The sequence below is a fragment of the Plecotus auritus genome, assembly GCF_963455305.1.
Source record: "Plecotus auritus genome assembly, chromosome: 3".
NCBI classification, from domain to species: Eukaryota; Metazoa; Chordata; class Mammalia; order Chiroptera; family Vespertilionidae; genus Plecotus; species Plecotus auritus.
The window spans coordinates 25,752,574-25,773,521 of record NC_137772.1 but is presented as its reverse complement, the minus strand read 5'-3'; the positions used below and the strand labels follow the sequence as shown (position 1 = coordinate 25,773,521).

The following is a 20,948-nucleotide window of genomic DNA, read 5'->3' as shown; positions in this document are numbered from 1 at the left end:
TTGAAACTTACTGCTCAGGAAAAAAAAAATATATGTTCTTCAAAATATTACTGCCCTTGATGATGTACCTGGTTACCTAAGAATGCTAATAAAGAACTCTGACAACAAGATGAGTGTTGGTTTTATGCCTGCTAACCCTACATCCCTTCTTTTTTTTTTTTTTTCAATATATTTTATTAATTTTTTACAGAGAGGAAGAGAGAGGAGAGGGATAGAGAGCCAGAAACATCGATGAGAGAGAAACATCGATCAGCTGCCTCCTGCACACCTCCTACTGGGGATGTGCCCGCAACCAAGGTACGTGCCCTTGACTGGAATCAAACCCGGGACCTTTCAGTCCGCAGGCCGACGCTCTATCCACTGAGCCAAACCGGTTTCAGCCCTACATCCCTTCTGCAGCTCACAGATCAAAGAGCAATTTCAACATTCAAGAAATAGATTCTGTAAGGCTATATAGCTGCCACAGATAGTGATTCCTCTGATGGGTCTGTGCAAAGCAAATTGAAAACCTTCTGCAAAGGATGACTTCAGCAGAGCAAGCACTGCAGGTGTGGTGGAAATGGCAGGAGAACTAGAATTAGAAGTGGGGCCTGAAGATGTGACTGAACTGCTGCCATATCATGATACAACTTGAGCAGAAGAGGATTTGCTTCTTATGGCTGAGCAACGAAAGTGGTTTCTTGAGAGGGAATCTACTTCTGATGAAAATGCTGTAAAGATTGTTAAAGTGACGACAACAACAGATTTAGATTATAACAAACTAAATTGATAAAGTAGTGGTGGGGTTTGAAAGGACTGTGGGTCAAAGGCTATCAAACAGCCTCACATGTTACAGAGAAATCATTTGTGGAAAAAAAAGAGTCAACTGATGAGTCAAACTTCATTGTCGTCTCGTTTTAAGGAATTGCCACAGCCACCCCCGCCTTCAGCAACCACCCCCCTGAGCAGTCAGCAGCCATCAACACTGAACCAAGACCCTCTACCAGCAAAAAGGTCATGACTCACTGAAGGCTCAGAGGATGGATAGAATTTTTAACAAGAAAGTATTTTAAATTATGTACATCGGTTTTTAAAACATAGTGCTGTAGCACACTTAATAGATTATAATAAATGTAAACATAACTTTTATGGGCTCTAGGAAACCAAAAAATTCACATTACAATATTCACTTTATTGCAATGATCAAAACCAAACCTGCAATATTTCCAAGGTACAACTACACATCCTTTTTCATTAATTATATATATTCTATCTCTTATTAGAGTAAGCTACTTTATTCCTTGTTTCTTCAAAGTAGACTTGCAAATGAATAAAAGACTAATTTACCAGGAAGTGAAATCTTATACATTAGTTACCCTGGTTTCAGGGCATTACTTCACCAACTGCAGGAGTTCAAACAAAATATAGAACTGAATTGTGAATCATTAATTTATTTTTAATTTTCAACATGTATCTTAAGAAACTTTATTTACTTACCTGGTGCTATATGTGTGAATGCTGACTTCTGATCTGGATAGTAAAAAAAAATAGAAAATAATGTCTCAAGTTACTCCTAGGAAAGTTTGTCTATTGCATGAATAATAGGCCATTTTATAAGCAGTATTATCTCTTTACAAGACTTGTTATCAATAAAGAAAATAATTTCGAAGAAATATGCCAATAAATAACCTTATTTAGCCATATTCCTCATCCAGAAAGAATGCAAATGTCCAATCCCACAGTGAGAAGAGTGTTAAGAAGACACAGATTTGCCTTGCTTTTTGCTTGTCACTTCTAAATACAAAATATAGGTTTGATTCTGAATGCCTGATTCTTACCTCCATTCCTCAATTTTTTAACTTTGTACTTATTGATAAAGAAATGCTACATTTGGTAAATGAAAACACCTATTGACTTCTAGGCATTGCTGCGGAGTAGGCAGGCAAGATATTTGTCCTTTCCATTCCTCACACAGGATGAGTGCTGAAAAAGAAAACTACCATAAAAATTTAATACATAGCTGAGATTAAAACCAAGGAAAGACTTCTCCTGATGCTAGTAAAAATAAAAAATAGAGTTCAAAGGATAAACAGGAGCTAACACTGAATGACTCCAGGGATGTCTAAGCCAGTGATACACCTTTGGGTCTAGAGCAGGGGTGGGCAAACTTTTTGACTCAAGGGCCACAATGGGTTCTTAAACTGGACCTGAGGGCCGGAACAAAAGCATGGATGGAGTGTTTGTGTGAACTAATATAAATTCAAAGTAAAGGAGCGGAGGGGAGAGCAAGAGAACCGGATAGAACAGCCGGATCCGGCCCGTGGGCCGTAGTTTGCCCAAGGCTGGTCTAGAGATTTAATAGCCCTTCCTTAGAAAGAAATCAAGTCCAAGACCTTTGCATGTCAGAAAACTGAGTGAGGACCTTAATTCAACCTGGGAGCCAGGAGGGCCATACCACCCATGAAATAGGGATAATAAAAATTCTGACCATAGAATTATACATTTGAAACCTATATACTGTTATTAACCAATGACATCCCAATAAGTTTAAAAATTTTTACAAGTGCGCATAGGAGGGAAGAAATAAAAAGTTTGTCTCAAGATTTAAAAAACAGACAAACAAACAGCAACAAAAACCTCTGACCAGTAGCCTTTGGAATGTAGAAAAAAATGAGGATATATATAGATGGGAAAAATGCATCAATGAAGGAATCTCAAGCCTTTAAAAAGTATACTTTTAGGATCCTAGTTCACAAACTACAAGTTCCTGAATACCATGAATAGCAATTGTAGAAATAGTTTTGCTTTAAAAGCAGAAAAAGAAAAAAAAAAGAACAACCCACATGTATGTGATTTCAACAGGGCATACAGAATTCTCATGGGAAAATCATTGGCACTGAGGATAAAACAGTCTATGATTACAAACCACTAAACATGAGCGTCAGCAATCACAGCAAATCAACAAAGTCACACTCCAAGAAATACAGCACAGCCCTTGCTGGTTTGGCTCAGCACATAGAGTGTTGGCCTGCAGCTTAGGTGTCCCAGGTTCGATTCTGGTCAAGGGCACATGCCCGATCAATGGTTCTCTCTCATCATTCATGTTTCAATCTCTCCCTTTCTCTTCCTCTCTGAAATCAATTCTATATATATAAAAGCCTAAGCAACCGTTACGACGGAACAACCGGTTTCTGTGATGCACACTGACCACCAGGGGGCAGACGCTCAATGCAGGAGCTGCCCCCGGCCCACAGGCCCCAATCACTGATGGGGCTTGCTGGCCAACCTCTGGTACCTCCCCCTGGCCAACAGGTCCTGATCGCCCTATCAGGGCTGGGCCCTGGGCTGGGATGGGGAACCGGGGGTGGGTGGCAGTGGACATGGGCAGCAAAGGAAAGAGTGGGGGAAGGAAGATAGGGAACCTGATCGGCCCTGATCTCTGACTAAGCCTAGGGACCCCACCCATGCATGAATTTCGTGCACTGGGCCTCTAGTAAAAATATATTTTTAAAAAAGAGAAAGAAATACAACACAATTTATTTTTAAAACTTTAAGATAAGAATATTTAAAATATCCATAAAGATCTTTGCAGGAATAGATTCCATAAGTCTAAAACAGGATAAAGATGAAAAAAAGAGTTGATGAAATGAAAGAGTAACTTGAGGAAATAAAACAAATGTGAGATATGCAATTATAAATGATAAAGACATATTTCCAATTCTGGCCGAGGTGGAGTAACAGACTGAATTTACCCTCCCACCTAAACAACTAGAAATCCTGACAAAAATGAAACTGTGATTTTTAGACATTTAATATGTCAATGCAGGGTAGTGATCTCTGAGAGAAGGGAATAAAAAAGATGAGACCTATATTTGACCCTTCTTATTGCCTGGTGAGAATTTTCAATCTGTAGCACAGCAAGGAAGACACAGGCAAAGCCGTAAGTTTCCCTGATGTGAGGTAATAGGATAGGGAGTCTAGGAAGGGAAAGGCAGCTAGAATTCACAGGACAAAAAAGGAGACGTGGAAAGAGCTGCACACAGAGAGCTCCTAATACTGTGCAGGGTCCCTCTTGACTCTTAAGCAGAAGACGGATTATTGAGTGCAAGTGAGGAAACCACCCGAGCCAGAGGGGGAGGGGAATTTGGAAATGAAGAAAAGGAGCAATCAATCCACTGTGCTCACATAGAGATAGGAATGGTTTGTGTTTCCACCACCTCAGGTGAAAAATCTCATAATTCATGGTGAGTTGTGCCTCAGTAGTGGTGACTACTCTAATTGTGCTTAACGAAGCTTAAAAGGCAATGACATTAGAAGAACTGGATATTCTTGTGTAAAAGAAAAACCCATTGTATCCATACCACTTTAATCATATAAAACTCAATTCAAACTGAACATAAGCCTGAATGCAAAACCTAAAACTATAAAATTTTTAGGAGAGAAAATCTTCATGAATTTTGGTTAGGGAAATATTTCCTAAGTACACCACCAAAATCATGATCTATAAAAAAAGAAAGCTAACCCTGGATTTCATCAAAATTTAAAACTTTTGCTATTTGAAAGAATGAAAATGACAAGTCTCAGGGTAGGGGAACATATATGCAAATCATATCCTATCTAATAATCCTATCTAATAAAAGGGTAATATGCAAATTAATCATCACTCTGTCACAAAGATGGCAGTACCCATAGCCACAAGATGGCAGCACCCAGTCCTCTCAGCCCCGCTGGAGTCTCCCAGTCCCAGGGGGGCGGCAGCTGAGAGCAGGCAGCGTGAGCATTCCACACCCGGCCACGGATGGGCCTCTGGGCCGCAGAGAGCCTCTGGGCAACAGGCACTGAGCAGCTAGGCCCTGCAGAGAGCTACTGGTGCACGGATTCTGCCGAGGTTCCTGCAGCCCCGCGGGGGTCCTGGCATCTGCTTCATGTGGCTTCTGCCAGGGTTTCCGTGGCCCCACTTGCCCAGAGGCAGGGCATCGGGCCGTCCCGCAGTGCGCCGGCCACGTGGGGCAGGACTCCGGGACTGGGACCAGAGGGGCAGAGCCAGGAACTGTGGGAAGGAGCACAGGCGCTGGCCCTGTGGGTAGGGGCGTGGCCTTGGCCTAGCCCAGAGATTACAGGAGGGGTAAACTCAAGCACAGGAATTACTAGAGTTAAAAGCAGGGACATGGGCACAAGGGACAGACGTGGAGTCTGCAGAATGAGGATGAACACCAATAGAGAGGAGGGGCCACGGAGTAGTGTACGCAAGGACGTACCCTGAACGTGAGGAAGCACCCGGTCCATAGGGTGTACTTTGCTGCCCTCAAAGGCATCACAAAGAAAGTCCTTCTACAAGGAGCTTTGAACCCAGGCGGAGGGCAGGGGTGGGGCCAAGTTACCACTCAGGCACTCAAGACCATGGAAGAGGCTCTGAGCAAAGCTGAGGTGCCCTTAGGGGTGTGGCCAGGGCGTGGCTTAAGGCATTGTTGGGTGGACGGGGCATAATGTGGAAAAGCAAAATGACATGATAGGCATGAGGTGGGTAGCCAAGATGGCTGCCCACATGAACCTCATCCCAGTAGCAAGTGCAAGGGTTTGTGCTCAGAGCATTCAGGTAAGGTCCCATGGCACGGTGCGGGAAGGGGTCTTCACGCAATGGGTCACTAGTATATGATAAAGTGCTTGTATCCAGAACATCTACAAAATACTCAAATGCAATAATAGGAAAACAAACAGCCCATTTTAAAAATGATTAAAAGATCTGAATGACTCACTAACAAGACAACCCAATTAATAAATGGGGTCTTTCAGCTGGAATTACCATCTTCCAGTCATTCCCAACATAAAGGAAAACAAAGAAGAGACACCTGCTATACATTCTTTAAGCCTTTTGGAAAAGAGTTATTCCTTTGGCCATGTACGTATAAATCTACAAGAAAGGTGATACTACAGACATGGAGGGAATGGACACTTATAAAGGAACTAGTAGCCCTGCGCACAAATCCGTGCTCCAGTAGCTCGCCAGTAGCTCATTGCAGCCCTCCAGTAGCTCTCCACCTGCTGCCCCGCTCTCCTGTACCTCCCCCGACGCCCCCGCTCACAGCTTGCTGCCCTGCCCTCTCCTGTAGCTCTCCGCCACCTGCTTGTAGTCAGTAGCCCACTGCCCTGTCCTCCTGTAGCTCCCTCCACGCCCACCCCCCATAGCTTGCTGCCCTGCCCCCTCCTGTAGCTCTCTGCTGCCTGCTTGTAGCTTGCTGCCCCACCCTCCTGCTGATCCGTGATCCGGTCATTATGCGGTCAGTCGCTACGCTTCACAGCATAATGACCATTTGCATATTACATCTTTACTATATAGGATGCCCCACAAATGTTAGCATGGCAAAACTGAAAGTGTCCACAATGTTATCAAGTATGCTGTTGACATTGTGTAAACACAAACAGGTTAAGGGCAAGTCTCTCCCAATAAGTAAAAAAATTGGAAAATTTTATAGCAACAAAAATAAATCACAAAAAATGGAAACTAAAAAAAAAAAACACACCATAATTTAGTCATGATTTAAACAGGAAATCATACTAGAAATTTCTAATTTTTTGAACTAAATGTCAATTATAAAATGATATACAAAGGACCTTGGTTGGTGTGGCTCAGTTGGTTGGAGCATTATCACATACACCAAAAGGTTGTGGGTTTAATCCCCAGTTGAGATGCATGCAGGAGACAACTGACCTCTCTCTCTCTCAAATCAATCCAAAAAAAATTATATACAAGGAGAAAGTTTTAACTCTTATAGCATATGTTGGAAAATAAGAAAGACTAAAAAGTAATAAATAAAGCATTAGACTCAAGAAAAATTAAAACAGGAAAGGTAAATAGAGAACATAGGAGGAAAAGAGCATAATTTAAGGGTAATAAACACAAAGAAAATATAGAGATCTCCACAAAACCAAAACCTGTATTTTTCAAATTACTAACAAAATAGAAAAACCTCTGATAAAACTATTCATGAAAAAGAAAAACTGATAAAAGGAAAACCACAAAAGCAAAATTAGAATTAGAAGAGATAATATATCTGTGAAAAAGTATAAATATGTAAAATAATATGTAAGTCTAGATATGGCACATGGATAAGCCACATGTAGTAAAAATATGTAAGATACAATGACTTTCAGTGTAAAGATTGTCTTCACGGGTAGGAAATGAATACTAGAAGTGGATTGCTGCTGTACATGTAATGATCATTTCATTAAGAGAAATAAGAAAAGTATTAACATTTGTTTTCTAATGGTGGGTAAATGGGTATTTGCATCTTGTTCTATGTCTTTGTGTTTGAATTATTTTTAAAAATAAAAATATATTGCAGGCTACATTATAAATTCAACTTCTGAAGACTTTACCCAGAGGATCATTTTAAAGCTATTTCTTATAAGACGCAGCAATGCAAACTGAAATATTTCATGTGTGATAAGGCCCAAAAATCTGCATTTTAATAAATACTCTGGTGTTTCTCCTATAATGTGACAGAGATTACTGAGAACTTCTATGGTATTTGAAAAGAAATAGATATAGATATATTAGAATTCTTCCTCTCTCAAATACCAAGGCAATAACTTTGGGTAGTTACTTAAACTACACTCCCAAATTTTGTATCTCTAAAATGCGACTATTCAAAATTATCACACATTTAAATGATATACTGATGTAGTAATAAAAGGCTTTATAAAATGTATTGTTGCTGCTCACAATAATGCCTTACATATGACTAAATTCAAGTGGTATAAAGTATAACTTCAGAACACAAATTTACTTGCTACTTCTGGATTCCTCTTCCTTGCTGAACCACTTTTTCAGACGTTTCCATGTAATAGCTGTTAAGGTTGCTATGATGAGAATAGGTAAAGTAATGTAGAAACCTAGAAGCCACCGGTTCTTTGCAGATTTCCAAAAATCTCTTTCCATGATTAAATCTAAAACAAAAAGACATTAAAAAATCAGAGTAAAACAATTAAGCTGTCTACTTTTACTTTTAAGCTGCAGCAAACTAATTCCAAAGTTCTGAATTTTTGTTGTTATTCAGTAACGTGGAAAAATAATAGAATCATAATACTCTGGACTATCTCTACTACCTCTCATTCTAAAAGAATATAAACCAAGATTCAGAACCAAGATGGCGTGTAGTTAAACGCCAGTACATGCCACCTCCAATTACCACATCGAATTAATACTAAAATACAGAACAACCATCATTCAGAACCACCTGATGGAAGTCATACAACTAGAGATGTAAAGACGTAAAGACGAAAGTACATCGAGACTGGCCGGAGGGGTAGAGATGCAGAACAGGCTAGTCCGACACCCACCTGTGGCATTTTTTTAATTGGGAGGGATTCTTTGGCTGTGGAGGAGGCCTCCTGGGAGGAGCAAGGTTTACTAACCCCACACAAGACCCTCAGCCCAGGGTTCCAGAGCTGCGAAGAGAAGTCCCTGTGACTTGGGCTGTAAAAACCAGTGGGGATTGTGGCTGAATGGCACAGAGACTACTGGAGACCAAGGCAGTTCCTCTTAAAGGGCAGGCACATGGACTTACATGGACTCACTTCCTCTGAGCTCCAGCACTTGGGCAACAGCTCAGAAGGAGCTAGGGACATACAAGTCCTGTTCCAGCAGCTCTTCCACTGTCTCCAGCACAGCAGCTCTTCCACTGTAGTCACAGCTGGTCCTCACAGCCTGTTTGGCCTAGAGGTCAGTTCCTCCCAGTGACATCAATAGCAATCAAGGCTCAACTACAACAAGACTGTGCTCACAGCCCAAACAGGAGCACACCTAGAGTGCCTAGATCAGGTGACTGGGAAGACTGAGCCACTGGGCCCAGCAGGACACCTACTACACAAGGCCACTCTATGAATTCCAGGTGACATTGCAGCTCAACTTAATACATAGAAAAACACAGGGAAACAGCCAAAATGCAGAGACAAAGAAACATGTAACAAATGAAAGAACAGAAGAAATCTCCAGACAAAAATGTTAATGAAATGGAAGCAAGCAAACTACTAGATACACAGTTCAATACAATGGTTATAAGTTTGCTCAAGTATCTTAAGGAGAGCTTCAAGGGACTTAGTGAGACTTTCAAGGATCTTAGTGAGAATTCAAAGACATGAAAAAGAACCAGTCAGAAATGAAGCATATACTAACTGAAATAAAGAATAATTTCCAGGGATTCAAGAATAGAGTTGAGGATTATGAGAATCAAATCAACAATTTAGACTATGAGGAAGCAAAAAACACCCAAACAGAAGAGCAAAAAGAAAAACTAATCCAAAAATATGAAGATAGTGTAAGGAGCCTCTAGGACAACTTCAAGTGTACCATTTGCATTATGGGGGTGCCAGAAGAAGAGAGAGAGCAAGATATTGAAAAGCTATTTGAAGAAATAATGACAGAAAACGTCCCCTACCAGTGAAAGAAATAGACTTACAAGTCCAGGAAGCACAGAGAGTCCCAAACAAGAGGAACCCAAACAGGCCTACACCAAGACACATCATAATTTAAATGACAAAGTTTAGACTAGCCAGTTTGGCTCAGAGGATAGAGTGTTGGACTGCGGACTAAAGTGTCCAGGGTTCGATTCTGGTCAAGGGCACATGCCTGGGTTGTGGGCTCAATCCCCAGTATGGGGCATGCAAGAGGCAGCCGATCAATGATTCTCTCTCATCATTGATATTTCTATCTCTCTCTTCCTCTCCCTTCCTCTCTGAAATCAATAAAAATATATTAAAAAATAAAATAAAATGACAAAGGGTAAAGACAAAAAGAGACTCTTAAAAACAGCAAGAGAAAATCAGTTGAAGAAGAAGAAGGAGAAGGAGGAGAAGAAATAAAAAATATGAATAAAATGGCAATAAATACATATCTATTAACAATTGAATCCAAAAATCAAAATAAATGAACAAGGAATCTAATGAACAAAATAAACTGAGGAATAAAATAGAAACATGGAACAGACTGACAAATCTCAGAGGGAAGGGGGTGGGGGTCTGGAAAGAGATTAACCAAAAAACTTATATGCATACTAGAGGCCCGATGCATGAAATTCATGCAAGAGTAGGCCTTCCTTCCCCCAGCTAGCGGCACTGGCTTCCCTCTGGCACCCCAGACCCAGTCTTCCCTTTCAGCCCTGGCTTCATCTGGAAGGTCACCCAGAAGGATGTGTGGTCTAATTAGCATATTATGCTTTTATTATTATTATTATTATTATTATTATCATTATTATTATTATTATTATTATAGACTACAGGCCCAGTGCACGAAATTCGTGCACGGGGAGGGGGGGTTGTCCCTCAGCCCAGCCTGCACCATCTCCAATATGGGACCCCTCGAGGGATGTCCGACTGCCCTTTTAGGCCCGATCCTACCTGGATCGGGCCTAAAAGGGCAGTCGGACATCCCTCTCATAATCCAGGACTGCTGGCTCCCAACTGCTCACCAGCCTGCCTTCCTGATTGCCCCTAACCACTCCCCTGCCAGCCTGATTGATGTCTAACTGCTCCCCTGCCAGCCTGTTTGCCCCTAACTGCCCTCCCCTGCAGGCCTGATCACCCCTAACTGTCCTCCCCTGCAGGCCCAGTTGCCCCTAACTTCCCTCCTCTGCTGGCCTGGTCCCCCCCCCCCAACTTCTCTCCCCTGCAGGCCTGGGTCCCTCCCAACTGCCTTTCCCTGCAGGCCTGGTTGTCCCCAACTTCCCTCCTCTGCCAGCTTGGTCACCCCTAACTGCCCTCCCCTGCAGGCTTGATCGCCCACAACTGCCCTCCCTTGCAGGCCTGGTCCCTCCCAACTGCCCTTCCCTGCTGGCCATCTTGTGGCAGCCATCTTGTGTCCACATGGGGGCAGCCATCTTGTGTGTTGGAGTGATGGTCAATTTGCATATTACTCTTTTATTAGATAGGATATGCATTTCCTATGGACAATAGGGTGGTGAAGGCTTGGGATGGAGTGGAAATCAGGTGGAGGGGGGCAATGGAGTAAAAGGAGGGAACATCTGTAACAATATCAACAATAAAGATTTTTTTTAAATGAACAGAAACCAAGTTCCTGAAAGTAGCAACGTATTCTATATTATACAGCAGCTACATAAAAATCCCACTATAACACCATTAAGTGGAGCCCAAAAACTTCAATCCTATCGAATAAAAGAATAATATGCAAATTAACCATCACTCCACTACACCCACAAGCCACACCCACAAGCCAATCAGGAGCGAGTATGCAAATTAACCCAACCAAGATGGCTATGGCCACGGAGAGAGCAGGAAGGAGGCTTGGGTTTCCCCAGCGATGGAGGAAGCCAAGCTTTCTGCACACCCTGGCCAGCCCAGGCCTCCACTTAAGGCTACAAAGTTTCAATTATAGAAGATAAATAAATCCCAACAGAAATGGCTGCCGCCACGGAGCGAGCAGGAGGCTTCGCTCTGCTCCAGGCTAAAAGTTTCAATTGTAGAAGATAAAAAATCCCCGATACCAGGGCCTCCACTTGGGTCGCCAGGGGGGGCGTGACCAGCCTGCAAACCACCACAGGCCCCTCGCCGAGGCCAACCCATGCCCCAAGGGAACCCCCATCCTGATCCGGGACACCCTTCAGGGCAAACCAGCTGGCCCCCACCCATGCACCACGCCTCTATCCTATCTAATAAAAGAGTGATATGCAGATTGACCATCATTCCAACACACAAGATGGCTGCCCCCATGTGGTCAAAGATCCTGCCCCCATGTGGACACAAGATGGCCACCACAAGATGGCCAGCAGGGGAGGGCAGTTGGGAGGGACCAGGCCTGCAAGGGAGGGCAGTTGGGGGCGATCAAGCCTGCAGGGGAGGGCAGTTAGGGGTGACCAGGCAGGCAGAGGAGGGCAGTCTGGGGCAAACAGGCTGGCAGGGGAGCAGTTAGACATCAATCAGGCTGGCAGGGGAGTGGTTAGGGGGTGATCACGCTGGCCGGTAGAAGTGGTTAGGGGCAATCAGGAAGGCAGGCAGGCAAGCAGCTGTGTCCACGTGGGGGCAGCCATCTTCAACCACATGGGGGCAGCCATCTTGTGTGTTGGAGTGATGGTCAATCTGCATATTATTTTTTTTATTAGATAGGATAGAGGCCTGGTACACGGGTGGAGGCCTGGATTTTGAGAGGGATGTCCGAATGCCCACCGGAATCGGGCCTAAACGGGCAGTCGAACATCTCTCGAGGGGCCCCAGATTGGAGAGGGTGCAGGCTGGGCTGAGGGACAGCCCCCCCCGCCCCCCCGTGCACAAATTTCATGCACTGGGCCTCTAGTAACATATAATGTGGTATGGTGTAATTGCAAGGTTATCCAGTAAGTGTGCATTGTTACCAGGTGCATTATCACTGAATCTTACTATATTTGTGCATATCCTATTTTTCTTTATTGGATTGTTGACTTTTTGATATTAAGGATCTGTTTTTATATATGGAGCGATTGCTACTAAAATGGTACTGGCATAAAAATCAGGAGACTTGATTCCTAATCCTTATTCTGCAACTAGTTAGCACTGGGTATGGTACCTGAAACATATTATTTAAACTCCATGAGGAAAGGGACTTGATTTAACTTATTGTGCATCCCTCATGCCATATGACCAGCACCTAACATATATTAGTTCAATAAATATTTGCTAAGTGAATGCATGGATAACAGAAACTAAATTCATGGTGAAGAAATACAACGCTGTGCTAGCATCCCTCTGTGATCTCTACAGCAGCAAGTTGTTGGTTTTTCTCATTTAAACTGTAAGCTTCTTCAGAGTAAAAATTATCTTCAATCTCTTTTACTTCTTCTATAATGAACACATAGTAACAGAATAATTGTGTAGAGCTGAGATCACAGAATCAATTATAAAGGAGGAAATATTGAAAGATATTCTTAAAGGAGTAAAGTCAATGATATCAATCAATAAAAAATTTAAAAGATACTCTCAGCTTCAATCATGATATCTGAAAGTTAATATTAGAAAAAGAGAGCAAAATTATAAAGGCATATTTGGTTTCTGTTTCTTGAAAGAAGCCTATTTACCTTTCGATTACAAAGTCATTTCTTCCTAAGTGTCAAATATCTAACTTTGTTTTTGTCATGATAAGCTATTTGAGAATTGTATTAGCTGAGTTGTAAAGAGATAGACACTTGCCTGCTGTTTCTCTATCAGCCTCTCTGGATTTCGTATTGCAATCTTGACCGCTCCAGCCACTGTCACAATAGCATTCCAACTCAGACGTGCACACCTAGGACCATTTTTTACATTTTAAATGATCATATAAAAATATGTTCTCATAAAAAGTAACATTATCATATGGATCATCAAGCTTACTTTTGTATTTTTATCTGGTGCAATTCTATTTATTTGATTTATTTAGAGAGATAAGTCTATAAATCAAATGCTTGATTTCTTAGTTTAAATAACATGCACACACAGAGAGACACAGGCATACACATACACACATAATATATAAATAAAGCTATGAATTAAGGCTTACAATATTTACATCAAGAAAATTTACCATCTTGAAATGCTCACCTGAAATTTTAGTGTGCAATTTCAAAAACGCATCCTTAAATTCCAATGTAAGATGCTTCCAGTGGTGTGCTGGAGGCCAGCTGGTACCAGTTCCCAGAGCTGATTGTGCTGAATCTCCAAGACCAGGGTCATTGTCATGTGGTAACCTGAAGTATTTGTACTTACAAATGAGGAGTTCACCCTCCCCCAGGAGTGGTTTTTAAACATGTAAGAGCATAACACTGCCTTAGCCATTATCTAGTTTTATTTTGTTTGCCTTTATTTGTTGAAATTTTAAGCAAAGGCTTTCTGTGTTACAAGAGGGACTCATATACCTAGATATAGCATAACATTAGGGACTGATAGTTTATGCTATTGATAATTATTATATCATAGCGAACACCTTTATGGTGCCTACTATGTGAGTCTCTATTCTGAGCACTTTATACAGATTTACTCATTAAATCCTCACAACATCCCTTTGAAGTCAGAACTCTTGTCATTCCTACTTTACAGATGAAGAATCTGGGGCATAGATATTTAACTTGCCAAAAGCCACACAGATGGTAAGTGGTAGAGCCAGGATTTAAATCCAAGCAGTGGAGTTTCAGAAGCCCTGCCCTTGACTACTGTGCTATGCTACTTCTCAAAGCAATATAAAATATCACTCGGTTTCTAAGATTTCAATTTAAGAACATGAAACTAATCACTGTTCCAAGGCTTAGATGTACAGGCGAAAAGTACTCTGTTCAAGGCATCCAATGTCCCAGCTTCTGTCATATAATCTTCATATTGGAAGGAAGAAAGGAAGGAAGCAGAGTAGGAAGAGAGAGAGGGAGGGGAGAGGGAGGGAGGGAAGGAAGAAAATTAGTCCTTTAATTAACAGTCAGTACTCCAACAGAAAGGTTGTCCATAAACTGCTGCAAAAACTTAAATCAGAGATCCCTCCCCATCTGACCTGTAAGCACCCCAAATACCTCAAGTGCTAAACCCATAATTTTTCCCACTTTGTAGCCTACTCCTTCTCTGTACACCTCGGTTGAGCAGCAAGAGCAAGCTCAGTAGAGAAGGATTTCCCTCAGAAAACGAAGCCAGGGTACTGGGCAAGGTAGAAAGCACAAACTTGAGTTGTAGGAAACAAACAGGTTTTCCACCTTCTGGAAGACAAAAGAGAGGTTTCCAGCAGCCAGCTCTGTCAATTTAAGAAACAGAGAAGACATACAAGCTTAATAATTCTGGCATAGAAGGAGCAAGTGTACTCACACAGTGTTGGAGAAAGACCCAAACATAAGCAAGAGCAATAAAAAAGATCCCACCTGAAGACAGCTAGTAGAGATTTAAAGAAGTGACTAGTACTTCAAATGTGAAAACAGCAATGCAAAATTCCAAGAAAAATGAAGAATCAAGGAAACAAGTCATCATCAAAATAATATTGCAGCGACCAAACTCAAAAAGATGCAGAAAATTTAGCAATTTCGCTGATAAAAAGTTCAAAAGGCTGTTTTTAGGAACTCTGGAGCTACAAGAAAACACAGACATACAATTCAACAAAATATGGAAATCTCCTGGACAAAATGAAAAATGTAACAAAGACAGAAGTAATAAATAAGAACCATAAAGAAATTCTAGAGGTGAAGAATTTCATTAATGATTAGGAAAACAGTGTAATAGAGAACATCTATCGCAGAATAAACCAATCAGAAGATAGAATTGATATCTAGATGTTAGGAACCAGGGTAAGAGCAAAGAAAGCATATGTGATCTATGGGAAACCATCAAACATATAGATATCAGAATAACTGGAGCACTAGAAAGAGAACATAGAAAAAAGGGGAGCAGAGAGTCTATCTAAAGAAATAGCTGAGAACTTCCCAAACCTGGGGAGAGACTTGGACATCCAAACTCACAAAACCAAAAGATCACCCCACTATCTCAATGCAAAATGGCCTTATCTAATAAGACATATTATAATATACTGATAGATATTAAAGACAAAGAGGAAATTATAAAAAATAGCAAAAAAAAAAAAACAATTGTCATCTATAAAGCAACCTCCCCAAGGCCAGGAGAGAGTGAAATTTCATATTCGAAGTGTTAAAAGAAAAAAAAAAGGTCAGCCAAGAATTCTCTATCCAGCAAACTCATCCTTCAGAAATGAAGGAGAAATAGGAACTTTCCCAAACAAAAGCTGAGGAAATTGTGAATTAACCACTTGACAGAATACAAGTTAAAAGATTAAAAACAAATTATAGCTATTGTAATTTTCTAATAAAATTCACAAATATGAAAATAGGTAAATTGTGACATCAAAAACCAAAAGGGACAGTCCTTCTGGCAAAAGGGCAACTCCTGCTAGTGCCGCAGAGTCCCTGCCACCACTGCTGCAGCCAGGGCTGCCAGGAAGCTAGTGCACACCGTCTCCCCAGCCTCAGGCCCCCTAGTCCAGTGGTCGGGAAACTGCGGCTCACAAGCCACATGGCGGCTCTTTGGCCCCTTGAGTGTGGCTCTTCCACAAAATACCACAGCCTGGGCGAGTCTATTTTGAAGAAGTGGCATTAGAAGAAGTTTAAGTTTAAAAAATTTGGCTCTCAAAAGAAATTTCAATCATTGTACTGTTGATATTTGGCTCTGTTGGCTAATGAGTTTGCCGACCACTGCCCTAGTCTGTCCTCACTGCCCTAGTCTGTCCTCACTGCCCTGCAGCTTTGAGCCCCAAGCTCCCGAGGACTTGGGGCAGCGGAGTTTGGTGGAGCTGAGGGAGGTGTCAAAGTGCCAGGAGAGATTTTTGCACCATAAAAATTTCATTTGCTGATTGCCCGGCAAGGATAAAAAGATCTTTGACTCTATTGCCAAACTGAAAGCTGCCATTGCAGAACGTGAAGAAACAGAGGGGGAAAAAAGTGAACTGTTTCCCCTGCTAGTTCAGACTGTTACCCAAGGCAAAAAGCAACTGCTGTTGATGTGGACACAAATAGGGCCCAGAATTCTGACCAGATACTTGATACTCATCACTAGTTCCTGGCTGTTCTGCAGATCACTTCACATCATCATCTAAAACAACCTCACAACAGGGTTTTGTACATTCTTGTCACAAAGATAATGAAGAGGCTCCCCAGGTTGGGTACAAAGTGAACAAGTGCCCAGCTTCCAGCAGCAGAGCCACTGTGCCTTCCTCTCCCAAAGCCAGTGAGCGTCTCCTTCAGCATCGGGTGTCAGGTCAACCAGAAGGTAACTCCACCAGCTCCAGCAACCTGTTTATTGATAGGATACAAAGGGTCACAACTGCAGACCCAGATGAACACCACTCAGAAGAAAACAAGAGTACTGGGAACTTGACAGGCCTTAGTAGTGGGACACAGAAGAAGCCTCATTACATGGAAGCGCTAGGCATGTGAGCCAAAAACTCAGTGCCCCCACCACGTAAATTTAAAACCCATGTGTTACCTTCATGACAGAATGATTCATCTAGGCTTCAGCAAAGAAGAGGATCTCCTATTTCGTCAGAGGAAAGGCTGCACAGGGATAAACAGCACCTAGAGACAGCCCAGCAGCTGGGCTTCTACCACTGCACGATATACCTACACAGCTGCAGGTCAGCAACAGCAGAAACAGTCATGAAGATATGCACACCAAGCTTGCAGCACATAAATTAGCAGAAAGACTGAATGTTAATGCAGAGCTATAATCCAGAAGGAGAGGCTTCAAGGAGATACCCAAAAGTAAAGGGATGAAGATGATGATCATCCTCTGATGGAGAATTCTGAAGATGGGCATTGGGATCCTCTCTTGACTCTCTGCCTGTTGAGATGTAATTTTCTTACGTCAGACTTTCTAACAAGTATCAAGCTTGGTGTCAGACGTTGAGGGAAATAATTTTATAAAGTTACACAATGGTAGCTATAAAAATAGCATTTCAGCAGATAACATTTTTTATTAATAGAATGTGCAATTTTTTATTTCATTTGCCTTGCTTTAATTTTTTTATTTTTAAAGTAGTTAACTTTATTGTTTATTTTTAAATTGAGCTTATTGTGGGGAAATTGGTTAATTAAGATATGTAATTGTCAGGTGTACAATTCTGTAATACATCCTCTGTATATTGTGTTGTGTGTTCACCATCCCGAGTCAAGTCTCCTTCCATCACCACTTATCCCCACTTTAGCCTCTCCACCTCCCCTCACTCCCTTTCCCCTCAGGTGATCATAATGCTGTTGTCTGTGTCTATGAGCTGTTTTTCATTTGTTTCTTTGTTCAATCCCTTATTTTATTAAGGACACATTCTTGCAACATTAATATTACATGCAAATAAAAGGATCATGTTAGAAATGGATACACCTCCAGGAAAATCTTATATTGCTAATTACTTGCCCAAAAGCTATGAGGCATTTTCATTATCATAGTAAATTACATAATATATATATATAAAGAGGCAATATGCTAATTTGTCCTAACAGTGTCCCAGTCACAACTGGTCAACAGGCAGGAGCTGCTGGGCAGGGATGGGGCGGGGACTTCCGCCCCAGCAGAGGCACGTGCAGGCCTGTCCAGCGCTAACATCAGGCTGCCTGCATGCATCCCTGCCCAGCGCTGAGGTGAAGCTGCCTTTCAGGCTATAACTTCAGACACAGAAGATCAAACTGTACACCCCAAATAATTTTTCTTGGATGGTCCAGGTGGTAGGGGAAAAACATATCTTTATAAAGTTTTAATACATTGTATTAGAGGTCATGGTGGTACTGTTTTACCCATGGTGTCTACAGAAATTGCTGCAAATTTACTTCTTGGTGGAAGAACCGTTCATTCCCAATATAAATTACCAATTCCATTAAAATTTGAAACTTCAATTTCTAGACTCGATATAAACAGTGAAGTTGCTAAAAGCATTAAAAAGGCCAAACTTCTCATTATGGCATCCAGCCATACTATAAATGCCATAGACAGATTACTACGAGAAATTATGAATTTGAATGTTGGATTTGATGGGAAAGTTCTCCTTCTCAGAGGGGATTTTCGACAATGTCTCAGTATTGTACCACATGCTATGCTATCAGCCATAGTACAAAGGAGTTTAAAGTACTGTGATGTTTGGGGATGTTTCAGAAAGTTGTCTCTTAAAACAAGTATGAGATCAGAGGATTCTGCTTATAGCGAATGGTTAGTAAAACTTGGAGATGGCAAACTTGATAGCAGTTTTCATTTAGGAATGGATATTATTGAAATCCCCTGTGAAATGATTTGGAATGGATCTATTATTGAAGCTACCTTTGGAAATAGTGTATCTATAGATAATATTAAAAATATATCTAAACATGCAATTCTTTGTCCAAAAAGTGAGCACATAAAGAAATTAAATGAAGAAATTTTGGATATACTCGATGGAGATTTTCACACCTATGTGAGTGATGATTCCATTGATTCAACAGATGATGCTGAAAAGAAAAATTTTCCCAGTGAATTTCTTAATAGTATTACTCCTTTGGGAATGCCATGTCATGAATTAAAATTGAAAGTGGGTGCAATCATCATGCTACTGAGAAATCTTAATAGTAAATGGGTCTTTGTAATGGTACCAGATTTATTATCAAAAGATTGTGACCTAACATAATCGAAGCTGAAGTATTAACAGGATCTGCAGAGGGAGAGGTTGTTCTGATTCCAAGAATTAATTTTTCCCCCTCTGACACTGGCCTCCCATTTAAATTAATTCGATGACAGTTTCCCGTGATGCCAGCATTTGTGATGACTATTAAAAAATCACAAGGACAAACTCTAGACAGAGTAGGAATATTCCTACCTGAACCCGTTTTTGGACATGGTCAGTTATATGTTGCTTTCTCTCGAGTTCGAAGAACATGTGACGTTACAGTTAAAATTGTAAATACTTCATCCCAAGGGAAATTAGTCAAGCACTCTGAAAGTGTTTTCCCTCTTAATGTGGTATACAGGGAGATATTAGAATACATTTAATCACTTTATCAGTCGTTGTTTGCATCACTGTTGTTTTTATATCATGTTTTTGTTTTCATATCATGTTTTTGTTGTTTTATGTCTTTGTTGTTATGTCATTTTGTTATTGTTTATTAATAAATTTATATATTATTTTCATATACATTTTACTAATTTCCTTTCATCTCTGACACTTCTATTATAAAGGGCAAATAGCAATATTAAAATATTTCCTCTAATTAATTCCCCCTTAATGTGCATGAATTTCATGCACCAGGCTACTAGTCATTATATAATTATCTATAATTATAATATCATATAACTATAACTAATTGAAGGTCTCTTAAAAAACTACAATATACCAGCCTTAGCTGATTTGGCTCAGTCAGCCTGCAGACTGAAGGGTCCCGGGTTCAATTCCAGTCAAGGGCACATGCCCAGGTGTGGGCTCGATCCCCAGTAAGGGGTGTGCAGGAGGCAGCCAATCATGATTCCCTCTCATCGTTGATGTTTCTCTCTCTCCCTCTCTGAAATCAATAAAAATATATTTTTTTAAAAAAGAAACGACATTATTATGATGATGATCAACATAATTTGATGAACAAGAGACAAATGGCAGAGGGTAGGTAGAGAGCAACCAAAGGACTTATATGCATGCATATTAGCATAACCAATGGACATAGACTCTGGGGCGGTGGGGGCTAGCCCGGGGTGGGAATGGGGGTGGGGGTCAATTGGGAGAAAAGGAGACATGTAAAACTTTAGACTATATATATATATATATATATATATATATATATATATATATATATATATTACAATATGCCTGGAGGTCATCCTATCTAATAAAGAGGGAATAAGCTAATTGGCCATCACTCCATCACAAAGATGGCCGCACCCACAGCTGAGGCCAAGTCCCTATAAGGAGCCTTAACAAGCAATCAGCAGGGACCTGAGGCTATGCCCTCCCCTGCCCCTGTGGGGCTTGACAGGGGACCTCAGGCCGTGTCCCCCACCTGGCAGGGCTTGACAGGGGATCTCAGGCCTCGCCCCCCCCACCTGGCAGGGCTTGACAGGGGACCTCAAGGTGCGCTGCCCGTCCTGGTGCTGGGCTAGGGGACCTCAGGCTGCTTCCCCCTCACCCCCGCCCCAGCGCCAGACTGGGGAACCTCAGGCCATGCCCCTCACCAGGTGGGGCTTGACAGGGGACTTCAGGCCGCGCCCCCCACCCTGGCACCAGGCCGGGGGACCTCAGGCCACGCCCCTGACCCGGGGGTGCTTGACAGGGACCTCAGGCCTCGCCCCCTGCCCCAGCACCAGGCCAGGGGACCTCAGGCCGTGACCCCCGCCCCTGCGCCAGGCCAGGGGACCTGAGGCCATGCCCCCCACACAGCAGGGCTTGATGGGGACCTCAAGGTGTGCTTCCCATCCTGGTACTGGGCTAGGGGACCTCAGGCTGCTCCCCCCTCCAGCACCAGGCCAGG

The 20,948-nt window shown here is 41.9% G+C and overlaps 1 protein-coding gene and 1 pseudogene across 2 annotated transcripts in view; one reads left to right on the top strand and one right to left on the bottom strand.

Annotated features, from left to right (window-relative positions):
• The window catches only part of LOC308243472 (disintegrin and metalloproteinase domain-containing protein 5-like), a gene marked incomplete at both ends in the record, with an annotated part of 133,395 nt that extends 124,518 nt beyond the window's left edge, over positions 1-8,877 (bottom strand). Inside the window, 2 exons of the mRNA XM_080659017.1 lie at positions 7,767-7,926; positions 8,844-8,877. Coding sequence (XP_080515143.1) covers positions 7,767-7,926; positions 8,844-8,877 — 194 coding nt within the window. The remainder of the gene's footprint in view (positions 1-7,766; positions 7,927-8,843) is intronic.
• A 7,279-nt stretch (positions 8,878-16,156) lies between these two features.
• On the top strand, positions 16,157-17,282 carry LOC308243471 (DNA-directed RNA polymerase II subunit GRINL1A-like; annotated as a pseudogene). Its single transcript has one exon. The product of its transcript is annotated as a DNA-directed RNA polymerase II subunit GRINL1A-like (transcript).
• The last annotated feature ends 3,666 nt before the right edge of the window (positions 17,283-20,948 follow it).